Below are 21,934 nucleotides of genomic sequence, written 5' to 3' on the forward strand. Positions count from 1 at the left end.
AGCTGCCCACGCCACGCGAGGAGCGCTTTGGCGGCGTTCCTGATGGACGCCGAGGGGCACTCACAAGTCCCCAGGCCGCTGCCGGATAGCTGCGGTTATTCATTTCCTTTGATGTTGAACTGGTGCCAGCCCCACACGTTGGCCCTACTTTGCCTTCTAGACTCTGTACCCTCTGTGCCCTGAAAAACATCATCCACATTATCAACCCAGAGCCTGGGAGCTTGCAGAGGGATCATTTCCATGTTTTATTCCCCTGTCCAGCTGCCCCTTGTTTACAGCAGCTGGGCAGCTGCCTAACTACTGACACGTCTGACCACCCTTTCCAAGGGAACGCCCTAGCCAGTGGTCAGCAAACTCATTAGTCCACAGAGCCAAATATCAACAGTACGATTGAAATTTCTTTTGAGAGCCAAATTTTTTCAACTTAAGCTATATAGGTAGGTACACTGTTATTAACTTAATTAGGGTACTCCTAAGGCTTAGGAAGAGCCACACTCAAGGGGCCAAAGAGCCGCCTGTGGCTCGCGAGCCGCAGTTTGCCGACCACTGCGGCGGTCTTCCCTGCCCTTCTCACTATGGCCGTGCGTGGCGTTACTTAATTAAACAAGCTCAGGAAACCCTGAGTTAAATAAAGTTAAACAGATTTCTTTGCCATGGAACATTTCAGGGCCTTTGACATGCTGTGAATCACCAAGAAAGGCCTTGCACGTCATTATACTTAACCCCCCAGACATTTTTAGGAGCAGAACTTGGGAAATGGTGACCACACTGATCCTCACTCTGCCAACACCCACTCAGCGGCTGGGTGTCCCTCCCTCTGCCTCTGATTATCCTGGGGACCCCTCGGCGGCCGCCTTGCTCTGCCCAGCTCAAGGTTTCTCAGCTGGGCTCCCGTGTTCTATCCCAGTGGGTTTCCCCAGCTTCACTGATGTATGATTGACAGAAATTGTATGTATTTAAGGTGCCCAATTTGGTGCTTTCATTTATACATTGTGTAATGATTATCACAACCAAGCTAATTTAGATATCCATCACCTCACCCAGCTACCATCTGTGTGTTGGTAAGAACACTTACGATTTACAAATCTTTGCAACTTTCAAGTATAACATATTATTATTTATTATAGTTATCATGTTGTACAATAGATCTCTGGAACTTATTTATCTTATAACTGAAAAATTGTACCCTTTGACCAACATCTCCGCATTTCCCCCACCTTCCAGCCCCTGACAACCACCATTCTGTTCTCTACTTCAATGAGTTTGACTGTTTTAGATTCCACATATAAGTGATATCATGAACTATTTGTGTCTGGCTTGTTTCACTTAGCATAATGTCCTCCAAGTTCATCCACATTGTCATAAATGGCAGGAGATCCTTCTTTTTGAAGGCTAAATAATGCTAATAATATATATTATTATATATACTAGAGGCCCGGTGCACAAAAATTTGTGCACTTGGGGGTGGGGGGAGGTCCCTCAGCCTGGCCTGTGCCCTCTCATAGTCTGGGACCCCTTGGGGGATAACCATCTGCTGGCTGAGGCCTGCTCCCCAGGGGATTGGGCCTAAGCTGGCAATCAGATATCCCTCTGGCAGCCCGTCTGCCATCGGGGTATGTCCACTTGCCAGCGGGGAGCAGACCTAAGCTGCAGTCAGACATCCTTAGCGCTGCTGAGGAGGCGGGAGAGGCTCCCACCACCACCACTGTACTGGCAGCCATCAGCCTGACTTGTGGCTGAGCAGAGCTCCTCCATGTGGGAGCTCACTGACCACCAGAGGGCAGCTCCTGCATTGAGCGTCTACCCCCTGGTGGTCAGTGTGTGTCATAGTGACCAGTCATTCCCAGTCTTTCTGCTGTTAGGGTCAGTTTGCATATTACCCTTTTACTATATAGGATAGAGGCCTGGTGCACGGGTGGGGGCCAGCTGGTTTGCCCTGAATGGTGTCCCAGATCAGGGTGGGGGGTCCCGCTTGGGTGCCTGGTCAGCCTGGGTGAAGGGCTGATGGCTGTTTTCAGGCTTCCCACACCCCCTTCAGGGTGGGGGTCCCCACTGGAGTGCCTGGCCAGACTGGATGAGGGGCTGAGGGCTGTTTTCAGGCTGCCCACACCCCCTTCAGGGTGGGGTCCCCACTGGAGTGCCTGGCCAGACTGGATGAGGGGCTGAGGGCTGTTTTCAGGCAGGCCAAGCCTGCAATTGAAGCTCCCAGTCTCTCCTTTTTTTCTTTTTCTTTTTTATTCTGGGATTTATTTACCTTCTGTAATTGAAACTTTGTTGCAACTCCAGCTCTGAGGCCGGCTGGCTGAAAGCAGGTATCTGGGATTTGTTTAGCTTCTATAATTGCAACATTGTTGCTTAGAGTGCAGCTCAGAGCCCAGCCATGGCAGGCAGGAAACCTTGGCTTCCTCCATCACTGGAGCAAGCAAGCCTCATGTTCGCTTCAGCGGCATGGCTGCTGGCCGCCATCTTGGTTGGCAATTAATTTGCATATCACCCTGATTAGCCAATGGGAAGCATAGCAGAGGTATGGTTAATTACCATGTTTGTCTATTATTAGATAGGATTATATATTACACATATATATTATATATGTACATATATATCACATGATATATATATGTATATCCATCTAATATTTATATATATATAAATATATATCACAACCTCTTTATCCATTCATCCATCGATGGACACTTTAGGTTGTTTCCATATCTTGGCTATCTATATATAATAAAGGCTAATATGCAAAGTGTCCCCTTGGGAGTTCAACAGAGAGACCAGAAGTGTGATCACTTGCTATGAGGTGCACTGACCACCAGGGGGTGATGTGGAACGAAGGAAGGCCCCAACTGGCAGTCAGAAGCCCCAATCAGCCCTGATTGCCGGCCAAGCCTAGGGACCCTACCTGTACATTAATTTCATGCACCGGGCCTCTAGTTGTGAATAATGCTGCAGTGAACAGGGGTGCAGATACCTCTTAAAGATCCTGATTTCATTTTCTTTGGATATATACTAAGAGGTGGAATTGCTGGATCAAATGGTAGTTCTAGTTTTAATTTTTTGAGGACCTCCCATACTGTTTTCCATAATGGCTGCACCAATTTATATTCCCACCAACAGTGCATGAGGGTTTCCTTTGTTCTACATCCTAGGCAACAATTATTATCTCCTATCATTTGATGACAGCCATCCTAACAGGTTGGAGGTGATATCTTGTTGTGGTTTTGATTTGCATTTCCCTGATGATTAGTAATGTTGAACACCTTTTAATATAACTGTTGGCCATTAGTATATCTTCTCTGGGAAAATGTCTATTGAGATCATTTACCCATTTTTTTATTTTTTGTTTGCCTGTTTGCTATTGAGTTCCATGAGTTCCTTCTGTAATTTGGGTTTTAACCCCTTATGAGATATATGGTTTGCAAATAGTTTCTTCCAGGCTGTAGTTTGCCTTTTTATTTTGTTGATTGTTCCCTTTGCTGTGCAGAAGCTCTTTGATTTGCCGTAGTCCCACTTATTTTTTTCTTTTGCTACCTGTGCTTCTTGTGTCACATTCAAAAAATGATTGCCAAGACAACTGCCAAGGGACTTTTCCTCTATGTTTTCTTTTAGGAGTTTCAGTTTCAGGTCTTAAATTTAAGTCTGTAATCGACTGCAAGTTAATTTTTCTGTATGGTCAAAGATAAGAGTTCAATTTCATTCCTTTGCATCTGTCTATCCACTTTTCTCAGCATCATTTATTGAAGAGAGTTTCCCTTCCCCATTGTGTATTCTTGGCTTTTTTGTAAAAAAAATAATTGACTGTATATCCATCAGTTTATTTCTAAATGCTTTCTTCTGTTCCACTGATCTATGTGTTTTTTTAAATGCCAATATCAGACTGTTTTGACTACTATAGCTTTATACTGTAGTTTGAAATCAGGAAGTGGAGTACATTTGGAGTCTTTTATGGTTCCATACAAATTTCAGGATTTCTTTTCTATTTCTGTGGAATATGCCATTGAAATTTTGATAGGAATTGCATGGAATCTGTAGATGACTTTACGTAGTGTGGACATTTTAACAATATTAATTCTGATTCGTGAACACAGGATATCTTTCTATTTCTTTGTGTCTGCTTCATCAGTGTTTTATAATCTTTTACCTCCTTGGCTAAATCTATTCCTATTTTATTCTGTTTGATGCTATTGTAAATGGGATTGTTTTCTTTATTTCTTTTTCAGAGAGTTTGTTGTACGTATATAGGAATGTAACTGATTTTTATATGTTGATTTTTTATCCCACCATTGTATAGAATTTGTTAATTAGTTCTAACAGTTTTTTGATGGAGTCTTTAGTCTAGAGGCCCGATGCACAAAATTTGTGCAAGGGGCTCGGCCCTCGCAGCCCTGGCTGCCTCTGCCCTCGCAGCAGCCCTGACTTCCTTGAAGCCCCATGCCCCACCCACCTCCACTGGTCATTCCAGAAGGTCACTCCAGAAGGTCGTTCTGCCATCTGGTCTAATTAGCATATTAGCTCTTTATTATATAGGATACACACACACACACACACACACACACACACACACTCGTGGGATCTGCAAACAGACAGTTTTACTTCTTCCTTTCCAGTTTGGAGGGCTAGTATTTCTTTTTCTTGCCTAATTGCTCTGACTAGGACTTCCAATGCTATGTTAAATAAAAATGTGAGAACAGGCATCCTTGTCTTGTTCCTGACCTTAGCAGAAAAGCTTTCAACTTTTCACTGTGAGTATGATGTCCGCTGTCAGCTTGTCACATATGGCCTTTATTACGCTGAGGAACATTCCTTCTATACCTGGTTGGTTGAGCGTTTTTATCATGAAAGGAAGTTGAATTTTTGTCAAATGTCTTTACTGCATCTATTGAGGTGATCATGTGATTTTTATACTTGTTCTGTTAATGTGGTGTGTCACATTTATTGATTTGTGGATGTTGAACCATCTTTGCACCCCAGGGAACAATGGTGTCTTTTCAATAGGCTCTGGGACCAGATGTGGGTCTAGAATCAGAATCCAGTTCCCTCACATGTAGAGCAAGCTGTCTGAGAAAGAAATTCTCAGATATAGTGATAGGCATTTCTGTTAAAGTCTTAAGTCTTAATAATCACCCAGCACATTTTACTTTAACCTGGTCTCTTAGGCTAAGACTTGACCAGAACACTAACTCACCCTGATTCCTAGTTTAATGTCTGTCTGATCTGTACCTCTGTTGTCTTGGGATCCTGAACCTTAAATGCAGCTCAGCACTAAAAGCTCTTCCATCTTCCCAAGGGCTCTTCTCAGCCTCCACCATAGGCATATATTCACTTGTTTTAACTGCTTAGCTGCTTAGTGGAACAGCCTCCATTTACCTTTCTCATCAGCCAAGACTCTCCCATTACTCCAAAGAATAAAGGAATCTTTATGACAGGAATCCAGCTGCCAGTTCTTAGGTGTGCTTGAGAGTTTAAAAGCACTAGGAGTCAAGGCTGCCTCTAGCAATATTCAACTCATGCAACTTATTTCTTATACATCAAATCTCTTCCAGGAGTAAGAATTTAAAACAGTTTTATACAGAAATCTTAAAATGCTTCTCGCATGTGTTAATCACCTTTGCTGTGCCTCATGTACTTCTAGCTCATAGATTCTACACCCCCAGCTCCGTCTCCCACCCCAGTGGAGTGGCCCTGGTCTCCGTATACCCCAATTCACACGGCTCAGCCACCTACCTGCCAATGTGAATGATCCTCACTGAAAAATCATGTCAAGTGCAGTTTGGGGAAAACTATCAACATATACGATGCCTATTTTACAATGCACTCTTTTTAAATGAAATGAACTATTTTGTCTTCCTCTTTTCAAATTTGCACATACACTTAACAACTAAGACTTGTTCATTTGTAAGTACATGCCATGGTCTCTACTCTACAAGGTGTGTGTGTGTGGGGTGGGGGTGGGGGGGGGAAGCTACAAGGACATTCCACCTGCAACAATTAGACAAGTGGTCACCAAGTAGGTACGAAGTGAACGTACAGTGGGCTTTCAGGAAAGGGGCTGGTTCATGTGGACAAAAGATTTATACTGAGCTGCAGGGGCTAAGAGTTAAACCAGCAAGGAAAATGCCAGCAGAGATTAGAGGCTGGAATTAGCCTTCAGCCAGCGTTTATTAGGTGCCAAGCTCCAGCCAGGCATGTGAAAGAGAGGAGATGAGAGGGACGATTAAAGCAGCACTGAGTGGGGGCTTGTATGTGCCTTGGGCAACCCCAGGAAAGGCTTCCCTGAGGAGGCACCCCTGAGCTTAGCATTGAAGAGTAGAGAGGACGGGCATCCAAGCACGGGGACCGGCCAGGGCAAAGGCCCTGCTGCAGCGTGTCCCTTCAGAGAACCATGAACAGCACAGGATGTCGGGGGAGAGACCAGCTGAGGCCACTGAAAGATGCAAGAGCCAAGCCCTAAGTCTTGGACGCTGGGCTGATACATGTGTCCTTCTTAACTTTCCCCCATTAAACCAAATGCTAGCAGAACACCTGTGCCATGGACAGAAGTTGCCAGAACTGTAATGAGATATGAGACTCCACCCCTACCGGGGAGGAACTCGCTGGCTGGTTGAGAGGCAAGAAACTATCCTGGTGTCCCTCATAATTTTACCCTCTCAGAGTTGAGTTTAGGTTTTCCATTGCGATCTTACCTGGCCCATGGCAGGTGTCACTCTGAAAGGAGAGACTAAGGAGTTGAAGTATTCAGGACGTGCCACCCTCTCTGAATTCTCCTCAGGCAAGATGGCTGTGAGCATCTCTCTCACATGTAACCTTCTAAGAAAAGGAAGCTGGGAGACCCCACTTTATTCAAGATGATGTTTGTGGCTCAGTGGCTACTTAGAACTTTGCCTGGAAGAGAAAGGTCAACAGGCCAAGGTGTTTTCCTGGAGCCGAATCAAGGGATAGACTCAAGGACACCAGAGCCACAGCTACAGCTCCTCCCTCCTGCTGCTCCTCTCCTTCTGGAATATTCTCTCCAGACGTTGAGTTTACCCCAGGACCTCCATATGCCCCCTCCCATGGGATCCGATCCACACTTCCTGTTTCCTGACCTTGTCCTGGGGCCTCACTCCACGCCTGGCACACATGAACAGACCAATGAATGCTTTTGTGATAACAGGTGGAAGTCAGCTCTCCCTTCCTATTTACCACCTCTGCTTCCTGCTTTTATCTAATCTTGTCTCTGACCCAGGTTATTAATCTGTCCCCGGGAATAGATTACACATGCACAGCTGCCTTGCTGAACAGTGCAGTGTTATTGACCGTGTGACTCTGATGTACGCTGATTACAGTTACAGCAGCTTATGGTCGGGACACACGCCCCTTCCCGTGACCAGAGCAACATTAATGTATGCGATTCATTAATTTATCGAGGCCCTAGGTGAGGCATAAGAATACAGAAATGAAAACAGCACACTAACAACAGACACAGACATGTAGGAAAGTATCTTATATAATAAAAGGCTAATATGCAAATTGTCCTTTTGATGGGAGTTCAACCAGGGGGCGGGGCCGGCCAGTCAACTGCCCACAGCCCCTCCCCTCAGCCGGCCCCGCCCCTGATCATCCCCCCCAACCCCCACCCCACCCCATCAGGCCAGGCCAGCCAGACCCCACCCGTGCACGAATTCATGCACCAGGCCTCTGGTATAATATAGACATTGATGCCATGAGACCACCTGGAGGACTCAGGTGGGACATGCTTTGAGCGCCACAGTCAGAGCCTAGCTGTTTGATGAGAAATTAATATTAATAAATAATTAAAAATATGCCTAAAGTACCAAACACTTACTTTCCTCTGCATTTAGGTTACATGAATGTCAGGTCATTAGAGTGTCTGACATCTACTAAGTAAGCACCCTCCTACGTGTCAGGTGCTGTGCTGTGTGCGTCACTGAGTGTGGAACGATGTTAAGATGGATTAATGGGGTGGGGGGGCTATCATTTGCATGTGGCTGGTCCCGAAGCAAGATAAGCTACACTGCCACAGAAAGGTTCAAAAGATAATTAAGCCAGTTAAAAGGCAAAACAGCAGTGGACTGAAGCTGCCTTTCAGAGCCAGTTTCCAAGAAGTAATTTCATCATCACAGAACATCAAACGTGAATCCCATTTTCAGCTATGCAAATTCCAAAAGAATAATACCTCACATTTGCATAATATTTGATGCTTCTGAAAGTGCTTTCCCAGTTATTAATCTAGAGGAGGCTTTATTAGACCGGAAACATCAATTGAAATTCTGTTCAAACCCAAGTTCCCCATTATTTTTTCCACCTTCCCCTCAAACCCCAGAGCTGCCTAAATCCAGGTGCTTATGACTGACAGGTGGCTGTGCGTAAGTGCTGCCCGTTGTGTGACCTTGGACTGAGCCAGACGTCGGAAAACCTGTTGAACTAACACTACCACAGGGAGCTGCTCCCAGTTCACATTTGCGATCCTTGCAGGGTCCCAGACTTTGTGGCCACTGAGCGTGCTATGCTCATATGCCCATTCCCTTTTATCAAATATTAGAAAACAAGGAAATCAGTTCCACCACTTTGTCCCTAAACCTCCAGAAATCCCCGTCATGACTGCCCGCAGGGTAGCCCCCGATGCCAGAGAGCTCCCACATCCTCTCTGTGTTTAGCGTAACATGAACCAGGGGCCGATGGTGCTGTACAGCCGAGGCGGGGAGAAGATCTTAGAAACCCAAGGTGAGAAGATAGGACGGGGTGCGAGGACATACTGCTCCCCAAACCTTTCCACTTGGTTTCTTTTTCCATCGCTCTCAGACTTAATTATGTGCAGCGTTCTCAGTGACTGACCCCCCAGCCTTTCCTGACACTTCAATCTCATGCATTTTAGCAAAAGATTAACCCGGCTGTTTGCCTTTCATTCTGAAGCTGTGTTAATACTCAACTCCCTCCAGATTAGGAAAGAAGGAAAACATACTCCTGCGTCCCCCTCCTGGCTCCAGCAGGGCTCCCGGGCTCCCGGGCTCCCGGGCTGCCGTCTCTGAGCCGCACTTACCACGTCAGGAGGGCCAAGAGGACCACTGACAGGGTCACCGTCAGCACCGGGCCGCTGGCGTCCAGGCTGAGGAACCCCCAGCCTTCCATCGCTCCTGCTCCTCCGAGACCCTCGGGGCTGTCCTGCAGGGGGAGAGGCGGCGGATGGCCCTGCCGGTACAGGAATCACGCTCTGCAGACAGAAGAAGGAAGAGGCAACCAAGAAACCATCACCTCGAGTGGGTCCCCAGAATGTGCTCGTTCTCAGAGTGTCTCCGTATAAAGAGGAAGGAAGAGGAGGGAAAAACAAAGGGTTTCTGTGTAAGGCAATGAATCAGCAACTTCATTTTCTTGATGACTGTACTGTCAATAAACATTTACGTTAAATTCCCCGGGGAACCGGCAGCAGAGCTGGCCCCATGTTGGCTGAGAAACAAATTGGTTCAACCACGACGAGGGGTCCTTAAAGAAAGACTCCTCTCAAAAAAAAAAAAAAATTAATTTAGAATTAAGTGAAGAGATTCTGTATATCCCAGAAAAACCTGGGGTGGACATCAGCCTGATGAAAAATGCTGGCTGCCCTGAGGGCATCCATCCAGCAAAGTTCATTGGTTCCTGGCCCTGATGACCTCTCTGGGGTCAGAGGTGACTGGGGGCTGGCTGTTGGTGACTGGCTGTTGCAATGGACCAAAACTCCTGCCTCAGATTAGTGCTCTCGTCCTGAATGCGAGGATTTCTTAAATGTCTGAAAGTGTATCCATAGATAACCGCGTGCATGGATCCTTTGTCCTAGTGCTGAGCTTATCTGACTAGGGGAGCCTGGATCCTTTTTTGCTTGTTAGTCATCGCACAACACCTTTAGTAAGGGGGCGGGTGTATCCGAATCCGTGGGCCAGCTGAGGGAGCAGCCGGGAAGAGGTGGGGTGTCCACAGAGGCCAGATAGCACAGGCCAAGGGAAGAAACCTGGACTTCACTTTATCAGCCGCTGAGGTTTTGACGTGGTTATACTTATGATTATTAAAGTCATTCTGGCTACATGTAAGGAATTCACGGGCAGGGAGCAGGAGGAAGTGCAGGGAGGCCACGCAGAGGACTGCGACCTCCCTCCCGAGATGATGCTCCTTAGACGGCAGCAGGGATGGGAGGTGCACAGAAGCAGGTGAATTTGAAATGCATTTGGGGGTAGACTGCAGCGTTTCCTGGGGGGTGGGACGTGGAGGGGAAGGAGGGAACATGTCTGACTACCAGGTTCTTGTCTTGATCTACAGGGGTACAGGGTGTCCTTTACTGAGATGGGGAAGGTGGAGTCTTGTTGGGAAAATCAAGAAGTTCAGTTTGGGTTTTGTTAAGTTTGAGATGCTTGGGAGACATGTGAGTGGCCCTGTCAAGTCAGAGAGCAATCTGGGCTGAAAATATATGTAACAAGGATGGGTCATGATAGTGCATTTATGGGGAACTTGCTGTGTGTTAGTTACTCTCCTAAGAGTGTTCATATGTGTCTGCTCCCTTAATCCTCGCAGACAACCCAATGAGGTAAAATTTAATCCCATCTTATCGAAAAGTCATGGGATGTAGGCCTCCAAAGCCCATTCTCTGAACAACAGTTTATATTCAAACATGGGCACCATTAACATACAAATGATATTTAAATCCAGAGTCATAGATGGAGCTACAGCCACAAATGAGAGTGAACCACTCAGGTACCAAGTACTTCCCTTTTCTCTGACCAGTTGCCCTGCTTCCCTGTTTTGCATCCCTACTTAGGTGTCCCCCAACAGCTGTACCCCATCTGGACCCCAGTGCCCCATGCTCCAGCCCAGACCTTTCAGACAAAGTCTCCTTTGTCCCGTCCCATCCCATCAGTATGTACTGAGATGTTAATGGATCTGTGTGCTCCCCTCACAAAACAGAGCTGCACTCCACAGGGGACACCCAGAACATGAGGCTGTGGGTGTGGGGGAAGCCAGCTCATCACGGCCACAGATTCAGTCAGAAGGGCCTCAGGTATGACTGGGAGCAGTGTGTGTGCCAGAAAGAGGCTCAGAAAAAGTTTTCTCTTCTAAAGTTTGGAGGTGAATAAATGTGAGCAATGCTGGTAAAGCACCCAGAAGCAAGCTTACTTACCGAAAGGCTTGTCGTAGCAAGAGTATGATGCCGAGAGCAGCATTTCCCAAGTGCATTTGACCACAGAGTCCCTCTTGAGAGACATTTATCAACACATCCCTCAGGAACATGCTTTGAAAAATGTTGACCAAGCCCAAGTCTTATTTACAGAGGAGGAAATGAAACCCAGAAAGGGTGTGACTGGTACCAAGTCCCATAGCTGATAGAATCCAGGTCTCTCATCTCGATTTTTAGGCTCTGCATCTAGAATATATTCTTCACGTCTCCCTGTGGGCATGTCACCCACACACCTGGCACAGGTCCTGCCCTGTTCTTGGAGACACCTTTGAGTGTTGGTGTCCACTCCCCTAGTGGCACCGAGGCCACCCATTCATTCCTCCAGCTGGTATTTTTGGAGCCCTTCCTATGTGACCTGTGATTTGTGGGGGGATCATCACACCCTTTCTATGCTTGCCTCAGAGCAAAGATACTACTCAGGGAATTGTGGGAAGTAAGCTAACCAAGATGGAGTAGAAAGGTCGGATATGAGAGATAGTAAGGATTTTCATCAGGAAAGTAACATAATTAAGGATGTATTATAATTTTTATATCTATGAGACAATGCAGGGACTCTCTGGCCAAGATATTTTCAGGATGAAGAACAAACTGTTGCAATGATATTTACCATAATTAAACATTATACCTTTATTCTCTGGGTATTTTCTGTTAAATACTATGTCTATTAAAAACAATCAACTCGTCCTGGCCAGTTGCTCAGTGGTTAGAGCATCGGCCCTTGCACCAAAGGTTCTCGGGCTCAATTCCCAGTCAAGGGCACATACCTAGGTTGTGGTTTGCTCCCCACCCGAGTTGGAGTATGTGCAAGAGGCAACCAATTGATGTGTCTCTCTCACATCGATGTTTCTCTATCTATCTATCTATCTATCTATCTATCTATCTATCTATCTCTCCCCCTCCCTTTCTCCCTCCCTCCCTTCCTCTCACTCTCTGAAAAGTAATGAAAAAAATATGCTCAGGTGAGGATTAACAAAAAACAAAACAAAACAAACAATCAACTCTACAGAACTGTATGAAACATACCAACTCCCAGAGACCAACTCTGTTAAGAATGAGTGTATATCGTCCCATTTCTTTTTCTATGCATATATAAACATGGCTATGTTTTTTATTTTTATGAAAGCAAAGTCTTCATATCCATGCCATTCTGAAAATGGCTTTTCCCCTCACTGTGTCGAGACTGTCTTTCTGCACTCGTTCCTAGAGATATGCATCTCTGGTACTTAGGATTCCATCGTGTGGGTGTGTCGTAATTACCCTGCCCTCTGCTGAATGGTATTCAAGATGTTTCCAAGTTTTCCCAACTGCAAATGAAACTGCATTGAACATCCTTGTACATATCACTGTGGCCTTGTGTGAGGATATCCCGTGACATTCTCAGAAGTGGCACCGCTGGGCCCAAAGACGTGCATTTCAAAATGCTGGGGGGTGCCGCCCTCCGTGAAGGAGTCTCAGTGTTTCCTCCCCCGAGCTGTGCGCCGTTACCCCACTTGGTTAGACACCCCCTGGCACTTTTCCCCTCCGCCTCAACCTACTCCAAGTCTATCTTTTTTTCTCCTACATCCAGGCAGACACCTCCCCCAGAGTTGGGTCAACTGTTTTGACTTAAGTCTGGTGTTTCTTTTTAAAGCTTTCACTCCATAAATCCTGTGGTATTTCCCCCGTGTTCCCTGTGTTTAAAGGCTGCCCGTGCAGATGTCTGAGCGGTGCCTGGCTCCTCTGCTGACGGGCCCCAGCTGCCGAGCTGAGCCTGGTGTCTGGTGAGGTTCAAGACAGTGGGGCACATTCTCTCTGCCAAGCAGAACCCCACATAAAGGACACCGGGGCACCATGCAAATCCAGAGAACGTCTACGTGTAACCATAACCCCACTGCAGCCTCAGCGCCAGCCTGGGGAGTAGGTGAGCAGGACTTTCCATTCCTGGTCCAAGCAGAAAAAACAAGCTCAGAGATGTTCCAAGTCTGCCTGAAATCATACGTTTAACACATTCTAGAGGCCAGGCTCAAGCCCCAGCCTCTGGCTTTAAACCCAGTGTTTTTTCCACTAAATCTAAAGTCACTTCTTGGTTGAAATGTCCGTAGTTCCCCAAGCCAGCCCACGGCTGTGATATCTGTGTTCCGATGATCACCTCCAGGTGTGCAGAGTTGCCGATAAGGAAGAGGGGGGATGGTGTGTGCCTGCGGGAGGCTTTATCTCCATGCAGAGATACTGGGACCCCTTTTGGAAGGCACAAACCTCAGCTGGCCCCCATTCAGCCCCATCTCCTAAACACCATGCAATATCTTAGGGACTCTCTGTCCAGTTTCTGAAAACATGGGGTCAGGTGAGATGGGCTCATCCATTCCTTCATTCCTTCAACCAACAAACATTTATTGAACAATTGCTAGGCACTAGGCACTGGGCATAGAATCCCCATATATAAGTCCGGGTCTTGCCCCCAAGGAGCTCAGCTTCTAGGAGAGGGAAGCAGACATGTGAACACCCAAGTGCCATCGGTGCTAGAGGTGCGGTGATACACACACACACACACACACACACACACACACACACACACACGTAGGGCACAGAGGGGGCAATAGTAGGAAGAAGGTGCTTGTAAAAGGTTTGCACAGCCCGGCGGTGTGGCTCAGTGGTTGAGTGTGTATCTATGAATCAGGAGGTCATGGTTCCATTCCCTGTCAGGGCACATGCCTGGGTTGTGGGGCTCGATCCCCTCGTGCAGGAGGCAGCCAATCAATGATTCTCTCTCATCACTCATGTTTCTATCTCTCCCTTTCTCTCTGAAATCAATAAAAAAAAATATTTTTAAAAGAAGGTTTGAACAAATGATGCCAGAGCTTAGACTGGACAGATGACTTCACCCAGCAGATGAGGGGGGACAGATGTGCTGGGCAGCGGGAGCATAGCTAACCTTTGCGAAAGGCATTGGAAGCTTTACACTTTATTCTGGGATCAGTGGGGAGCCAGAGTAGGACCTAAAATTGAGCAGCAGTGTGCTTAGCTTTGCTTTTAGAAGTATCCCTCAGGAGGCAGACTGGATGGGTTATACCTGAGATGGGGACACTAGCAAAGAGGCCACTGGTCATCCAGGTAAGCGGTGACAGTCTGAATAAAGCAGTAGGCCTAGATGTGGGGAAGAGAGGCCTGGGAAGGCAGAATCACCAGTGTTTGGTCACTGGTTGAGTGTGGGGGTGATGGAGAGGGGGTGATTGAGGATAACTCCTCAATTTCTGGCTCTATTGATTGAGTCATGTGGTGCCATACACAGCAGTTAGGACCTGGGAGAAGGAGCAAGTGGAGGGAAATTACTGTGGCTTCAGTGGTGAGACAGCGAAGCATGAGGCCTCTGGTGGCCATGGAGGCAAAGATGCTCAGAAGGCAGCCAGCCCCGGAGAGGTCAGGAGAGAAATCTGGGGTAGAGAAGGAGTTTGCGTTTGAAGAGCCATCTGCATATGGATGGGATCAAGCCAGGAGAATAAAATTAACCACAGATTATAGGTAGAGTGCTGAGAAGTGGGTCATGGAACAACATTAGCAAGAGCAGCCTTGCAGGGGAGAAGCAAAGGGGACCCCGGAGAGATGGAGGAGGGCTGATCTGAGCGGGAACAGCACCCTACTTCTGTGCTTAAATAGGGTCACTTTCTGTTTTCCGAAGAACGGGGTTTGAATCCAGCCACTTCTGCTCTCCAGCGTGGATGGTCTTGAGAAGCTATTTAACTTCTCCACGCCGCAGTTTCCCATCTGTAAAGTGGCGATAGCTGAACATACAGCACAGGGTGGTTGTGAGGACAATGAGGTGCCGTGTGGCATGCTTAGCGGGGCTCTGACGCAGAGTGGACACTTGTACGTGTGGTCTGTGGTTCTGTTGGCCAACGCCACAGGAGGGTAGTTGAAAGAAGCATGAAATGCCGAAAGGTGAGGAATGTTGCAGAAAGGCCAAATGAAGTGGTCACCAGAGCGTCTTAGGATTTAGCAGGTAGGTCATTGCTGCCACCCAGAAAGGCTCTGGTGAAGGGGCAGATGTTGAGAAAAAGAGGTTGGAAAGGACTGATGACCTTCTGCTTCTCTCTCTTTGGCCCCGCGGTGGAGACCTGGGAGAAAGCACAGGTTTGGACCAGCTAGAGTAGAATCTCTGGGTGCCACTATCAGTGGGACCCACGTGAAGCAGGAACATCTCCTGTGAGGAGACCTGTGGGAGGCAGCAGCACCTGTGTGCTCCCCCGGCCCCTGTGACAATGCAGAATTGTCTCTGCTCTTCAAGGTTGCTATGGAGACATGGATGGGTTTGTAAACAGTTTTCAGGTCTATGTCAAATCTTGACTTGTGTATTGGTTGTAAGGGCAGAGACCATATTTTATATATCATTGGGTAACCACACCACCTGTTACGCTGCCACCTTATATACTCACTTGGCTTTAATTAATATCCACAGGCTGATGATTCCCAAATCTATCCTCTCCAGCCCAGTTCTCATCCCTGAGTTTCTGACTAATATAATGAGTTGCCCACTGGACCTCTTCTCACAGATATTCCACAGATGCTGCAGACTTGAAATATCTAAAACTAGACTCATCATTGCAGCCTCCTTTCTCCACTAACCTCCTGTCCTCATCCCATGTTCCCCCATCTCAGTAAATGATACCTCCTCCCACTCCGCTCCCAAGTCAAAAACTTGGGCTCATCCTTGACTCCTCCTTCTCTCCCAGCTCCAACCTCCACATCCAGTTAATCACCAGGCCCTATTGGCTCTGCCTACTGATTTCTCTCCTTCTGGCCACTTCTCCCTTTAGCCATTCATTCTCATTCATTCCACTGACTCCATAAATGTATTGGCATCTAGTCTGCGTTAGATACTGTTCTCGGCCATGGGAATACGCTGGAACAACAAACAAGCTAGATTTCTGATCCTACGGCGCTTGTATCTAGAGAGGGATCCACCCAAAGTGCAGCTCTGTCTCACTAGATTGCAGCAGTTTCCTAACCGCCTCCCTGTCCCTCGTTCATTCATCAACATTGATTTGTTGAGTTTGTGCTAAGTGCCTAGCACTGTGCTGGGTGTGCCTGAAGAATGTCGGGAAGACTAGCAGGGCCTGGAAGCATTGAGCAAGGGGAAATGTAAAACTGGGTGAAACCAAACTTGAGGGTAGGTAGGGGTCAGACCACCTAAGCCCTGGTGGGCCATTAAAAAGTGTACCACTCCTTCCAAAAGGAAAGGGAAGCCGTTAAAGGAAGGCCTTTCAGCAGGGGAGTGACATGATGTATCTAGGCCAACTCTGTCCCGCCTGGTTTTATTAAAATGAGTGTGGAGCTCTTTAGATGATAGTCTAATACCTGTACGTCAGCATCACCCAGGAGCCCCGGTCACACAGTGGGGGCTCTGCTGCAGTGCTACCATGCAGACCCTGGCTGTATGTTTCATCAGAAGGCGGGACAACCTGTCAACGGCAGGCTGCTCTTGCTTGGTATTGCGACCAGACATGGCCCGTCCTATTTCAGCCCCTCTATCAATTTATGTCACCCATGATCTCAGCTTGTCAGATATTAGCACTTTCTAAATTGTCATCGCATCTTTCCTGGCACTCCTCCTGGCTGAATGTGGCTACATGTTGACGATGAGGCGTAGTTCTGCTGGTGAACATGGGGAGTCAGCAGATGGCTTGACTGCCTTCAGGCAAGTCTTGGAGCTTTCAGTCAAGCTAGTGCTTGGAACAGCCATTTTTCACCTCCTAGTCACAGGGTGCGGGTGAGGGAGGGAGGAAGGGATTGTGGAGACCGGCTGCATGCGCAGGAAGCAGAATCCAGAATCCACAGAGGCTGGCAGCAGACTGCAGTGGAATTCCAGGCAAGTCAGCACCCCGCAGTCCCAACAGAGGAAGGAGGGCTCTGTGACATATGCATGGGCCCAATCGTGGGGCCCCCAAAGCAGAAGATAATCAGAACTTTCAACAGCAGCTGCTTTCAAGGCGACGTATGGAGGAGCAGGTAGGAGGATCCCAGCCCCCAGAATGGCAGAGTAGAAATGAAAATTGAGTCCTGAGGGGAGAGTAGATAGGATAAAAGCCCAATCTCAAGGGCTTGGCAATATAGAAGTCTCTTTCTCACTCACCTGACCATCCAAATCTGGGTGTTCCGTGAGCAGCTTTCCATGCAGTGAGTTGGGAACGCAGGCTCCTTCAGTCTTGTGACTCCACCTCCTTCCACCCCTCAGATGCCTTTGCTGGATCGTCTGCAACCAGCTGGCCAGGTTTTTACAGATCAGACCTAGAAGTGGTGTAAACACTCCCAATTTCATTTCCTTGGCCACACCCACATGAAAGGAGGCTGGGGAATGAACAGGCACAGGAGGAAAAAGAAACAAGTTTGGTAAACACACAGCATTCCTGCCATAGGTAGGTCCCAGCCTGGAATTTATTCTCAATACGACCATAGGAAACAAGCCACTAGAACAGGGTGGGGGGTGGGGCATGGAGGTCCCCAAAAGCCCTGTAGTCAGTTCAGGGATCAAGGATAAAGAGGAACTAACCTTTATGATGATGGAGCTGACATCTGACCCAGTTTCCCCAACTCTCTCCCCGGAGGCTGAGCCTAGCTGCTAGCTTGGGTTCTGCCCCAAGTTCACTGCTCAGAACCTGCCCACAGCTCCATGAAGCCATTGGAGCCATCCATGTATGATGCTCACCTAGACCCAACTAGACAAGGCTGGTCCTCCCAACTAGACCCTCCTAGGATGCAGTGCTACTTGAATCAAGCCTCAATTCTCCACACCCCACTGGACAATGTGAATCAGAAATATCGGCTGTCCCTGCCTTATACCTTGAACATTTTGTCCTTAGTGGTCCTAGCTCCCTGTCCATCTGCACTGGTCCGTATACTGAGGCCCCAGCCTGCTTATACCTGTGCCCACCTGCGTTATGACAGGCCCTGGGTCAACCTGACCCCCTCCTAATTGGCCAGATTCCTTCTTGTGCCTTTTCAGCACCCAGACTAGATGTCACCTCCAGGAAGGCTCCAGGACCACCCATGATGTGACTCGTACCTCCATGTCCTGCCATAGCACCCCAAGCGTTCTCTGTTGACGTTGCCTAATCAATTGTATGTCTACAGAAACTGTATCTGACTCAGCAGTGTACCCCCAGTGGCCAGGAGAAAGCCTGCCTGGCACTGGTAGGTGTTCATGAAACGTTTGTTGAATGAATACATGCAGCTCTGCCTGTGCTTCAGGTAGCAGCCACCAGATGGCAACAGTGCTCTTTGGGTTATGAAGGTAGGTGTGGGTGCTCTTTCTGAGAGAACACCTGAAGTAAACTGAGGTTTGTTCCCATAATCCAAGCACGTGGGGAATCTTCTGTGAAATGTATCAGTTCATTGAAATAACCACAACATCATTTCTCAAGCTAGCCTCTCTAAGGAAAATACAGCAAATGAAATGCCATAAAGAAAGGAAGAGGGAGAGGGAACGCTCCATTGAGCGTTCCAGTCCTTGGTACCATTCTCCACGTGACCTCAGTGCGGAACTATTTAACTCAAAGACCCGAGAATATCCGTTCAGATTCCTGAGCACTTGATGTGTCTGAAGCTGTCCCAGCCTGACACCCCGGTGACTGCCTGTACCTGTTCCGGGTTCACTGGCTCTCATTTTACTTGTTTATCTTATCGGGGTTTTACCAGTAGACCAGTTTGGCTAGAGGGTTCATAACTAAGGCTGGTGAGAGATAAGGTTGGAGCAGTAGGGAGGGGCTGCAGGAGGAAGCCTCTGGACACCAGGCTGAGGAGTGTGGACTTTACCCCCATGAGGCAGAGTAGCTGGAAAGGATGCTGGTGTCATGCACACGTGTTCATGCGTGTGCGGGCAGGCAGGTGGGCACGCACGTGTGTGCGAGAGCGAAAGGGCCCAGCAATGGGGGGAGGGACATGTGCTAAATGGTGCTGAGAAGGACAGATGTTGGGAGATCTCTGCCGCCGTCTAGGAAGTAGGGCTGAGGCATGGGACACGTGGAGGACGTGGAGGGTGGACATCCGGGCGGCTTCGGGGAATGCTCTCTCTGTAGGTAAATCAACTGATGGGAAGAAGAGGGAGAGAAGAGAGCCTAGAAAGGAGGCCCACCTTCAGGCTAAATCCTGACTTTGTGCAAATTAAAGAAAGATGTGTTTTTCCCAGGGACTTGACTTCTACCTGCAGAAAAGCATGCTGTTTACAACACTCTTAGGTGAACAGTGTCCCTGGACGTTCCACACCCCCCTGCTGCTCAGCAGCCCTCAGAGCCATCTCCAGGCCCCAGGCTGGGTGAGGGAGACAGGGTGGTATGGGAGGGACTCCTGAGAGGAATGGGCAAGATGGCAGACAGCTGTTTTTAAGAGAAGCGGCACCGAGTTTTGGGTGTCTCTGGCGCCGTGGTTCTCAGACTGTAGGGGAGTCAGATACACATTGGGGGAGGGGAGGGGTGATATTAACCCACAGATTGCCAGGCCCCACATCAGAGTTTCTGATTTGGTAGGTCTGGGCTGGCGCCTGGGAATCTGCATTTCTACCAAATTCCCAGGTGATGCTCCTGCTAGTTTGGGACCAGGCGTGGAGAAGGGTGCTTCTCGCCCCCAGCTGTGCATTAGAAGCACAGTGGAAGTTTTTTCTAAATGCTCAAGTCAGAGCCTGTCCCAACCCACCTGGATCGGAATCCATAGAACATCTGGAGGGCTTCCCTCCGCCTCCATGTGAGGTTCAAAGACAGCACCTCTGGGGGCACCTCAGGGCTAAAGATGCTGCAGTGTGGGAGCTGAAGAGTATTAGCAAATGCTCTGCTTTCTGCTCATGAATTTTCACCATTTTGTCTCCAACACCCTCCTGATTGCCATGATGAGGCCTCAGTTTCCCCTTTTGCTCCGAGATGTGTACCAAACTGGCCAGAACTGTCCCGTCTCCCTCCCAGGATCATTTATTTCACATTTGCTTCTTTCCCAATAAGCACTTGACACTTTGCTTTTTCTAGCTCTTATTTCAGCAGTTCCTCTTCTGCCTTTCCCGTGGGTGGGTCATGCAGCTTTCTGCAGTCCTGCTACCCTCCGCCTCCCTTCTCTGACATGACCTCCTCCCACCACAGCCCTGGCCCCACCCCTGCACCTCATGGCCACCCAGCTGTTCGGCGCCAACGTGTCTTATCTCCCAATGGGATTATTTGAGCGTCTGCAGGAACTAAGAGAAGCGAGTCCTTTCTCACAAGATGGTAGTGAAAACATGAGGTAGCATAAGGTATGTGTAGGCTAGAAGTAAATATGGGTCTGAAATTTCACATAATTACATAATAGAGAGGTGTTGCCAAGGTAAATTAATAAGGAAACAGTTGGCTGATGTTTACCAACAAAATCAGTATGGGGCTTGTTCCTCCCTGCTTTTTCTTTCTCAAATGAGCCATGAATTGGAAGACAGTAGTCCCCCCTATCCGCGATTTTGCTTCCTGCATTTTCAGTTACCTGTGGTCAAGCGCAGTCCAAAAAAAATAAATAAATGGAAAATTCCAGAAATAAACAACTCGTAAGTTTTAAATTGCATGTTGTTCTGAGCAGTGTGATGAAATCCCATGCCTTCCTGCTCTGTCCTGCCCAGACGTGAATCACCCCTTCGTCCAGTGTCTCCACGCTGTATACACTCTCTGCCTGTGAGTGGCTTAGTGGCCGCCTCAGTTATCAGCTCAACTACTGAAGTATCGCAGTGTTTGCGTACAAGTCACCCTTATTGTACTGAATAACGGCCCCAAAGTTCAAGAGCAGTGGTGCTGGCAATTTGGATATGCCAAAGAAAAGCCATAAAGTGCTTCCTATATGTGAAAAGGTATGTATGTAGAGGGGGGAAAGCATAGTACATACAGGGTTTGGCACTACCCACAGTTTCAAGCATCCACTGGGGGTGTTGGAATATATCCCCCATGAATAAGGGGGGACTACGTCTCAAAAGTGGCAAACTCTTCATGGAAGTGACCAAATCATTCCGTTTGGTCAGACTGTCTAGAAACTAGGGAAATTGCCAAGGTCAGGCCTGGGAGCTACATGGGGGCTCCTCTGCCCACTGTCTGTCTGTCTCTCTCTTTCATGTCTGTCTTGTCTCTCCATCTGTCCTGCTCCCTATGCTATTCTCGCAGCATTGGAACAATAAGGCCAGGGGTCTTAAACTCATAGTCTCGATGTCTGCCTTAACTTTGCGTGCTCTGACATCAAAAGTCCTGGATGACAAAACTGAGATTCAAATCATATTCATTGTCAGTATCATGTAGGCACCTCCCCTTCTCCCAACAAGTTTTGTAAATTGGTGGAGCCAGTTTGGATTTGAGACAGGACTTAGGCTCAGAGCTGGGGTCAGAGGAACCCGCACACCATCACCCGTTTAGGAAGCGCTCCAAGCCCAGCCAGGTGAGAAGCTTAGGTGCAGGGGTTGGAGAGGAGGGTGGCGAGAGACGTGCTCTGTGCTCAGTGACACCAGGCTCAGGTCAAGATGACCGGATGCAGAGTCTGGTGAGGACTCCAGGTCAGTGCCAAGAATCACTATCTTTGAAACGGTCTGGAAAACCACAGTCTTTGGAAAACCAAGTCGAGACTCCGGGCACCTAGTCTGGCCTTCTACCTTCATAGTGTCCCTGGCACCTCGTTGCCTGGTCTCTGCTTTAGTTCCTCCAGTTCTGGGAAGCTCACTTCCTCGTGAAGCAGTCCGTCTCCTGTTGCACAGCCCCAGAACCTGCGTCAGAT

General features: G+C 48.1%; 1 protein-coding gene and 1 long non-coding RNA gene across 2 annotated transcripts in view; one reads left to right on the forward strand and one right to left on the reverse strand.

Moving 5' to 3' along the window:
- TBXAS1 (thromboxane A synthase 1) overlaps positions 1–17,456 on the reverse strand; it is a 155,767-nt gene extending 138,311 nt beyond the window's left edge. Inside the window, exons 1-2 of the mRNA XM_036328564.1 lie at positions 17,310–17,456; positions 9,044–9,214 (exon numbers count right to left, since the gene is read on the reverse strand). Of these exons, the coding sequence (XP_036184457.1) occupies positions 9,044–9,132 (89 nt within the window). The 5' untranslated portion in view covers positions 9,133–9,214; positions 17,310–17,456. The remainder of the gene's footprint in view (positions 1–9,043; positions 9,215–17,309) is intronic.
- On the forward strand, positions 16,976–21,468 carry LOC118666353. Its single transcript, XR_004970945.1, has 3 exons — positions 16,976–17,185; positions 17,412–17,592; positions 18,180–21,468. It is a non-coding gene; the product is annotated as an uncharacterized LOC118666353 (long non-coding RNA).
- The last annotated feature ends 466 nt before the right edge of the window (positions 21,469–21,934 follow it).

Source organism: Myotis myotis, unplaced genomic scaffold, assembly GCF_014108235.1.
Source record: "Myotis myotis isolate mMyoMyo1 unplaced genomic scaffold, mMyoMyo1.p scaffold_m19_p_11, whole genome shotgun sequence".
Lineage (NCBI taxonomy): Eukaryota > Metazoa > Chordata > Mammalia > Chiroptera > Vespertilionidae > Myotis > Myotis myotis.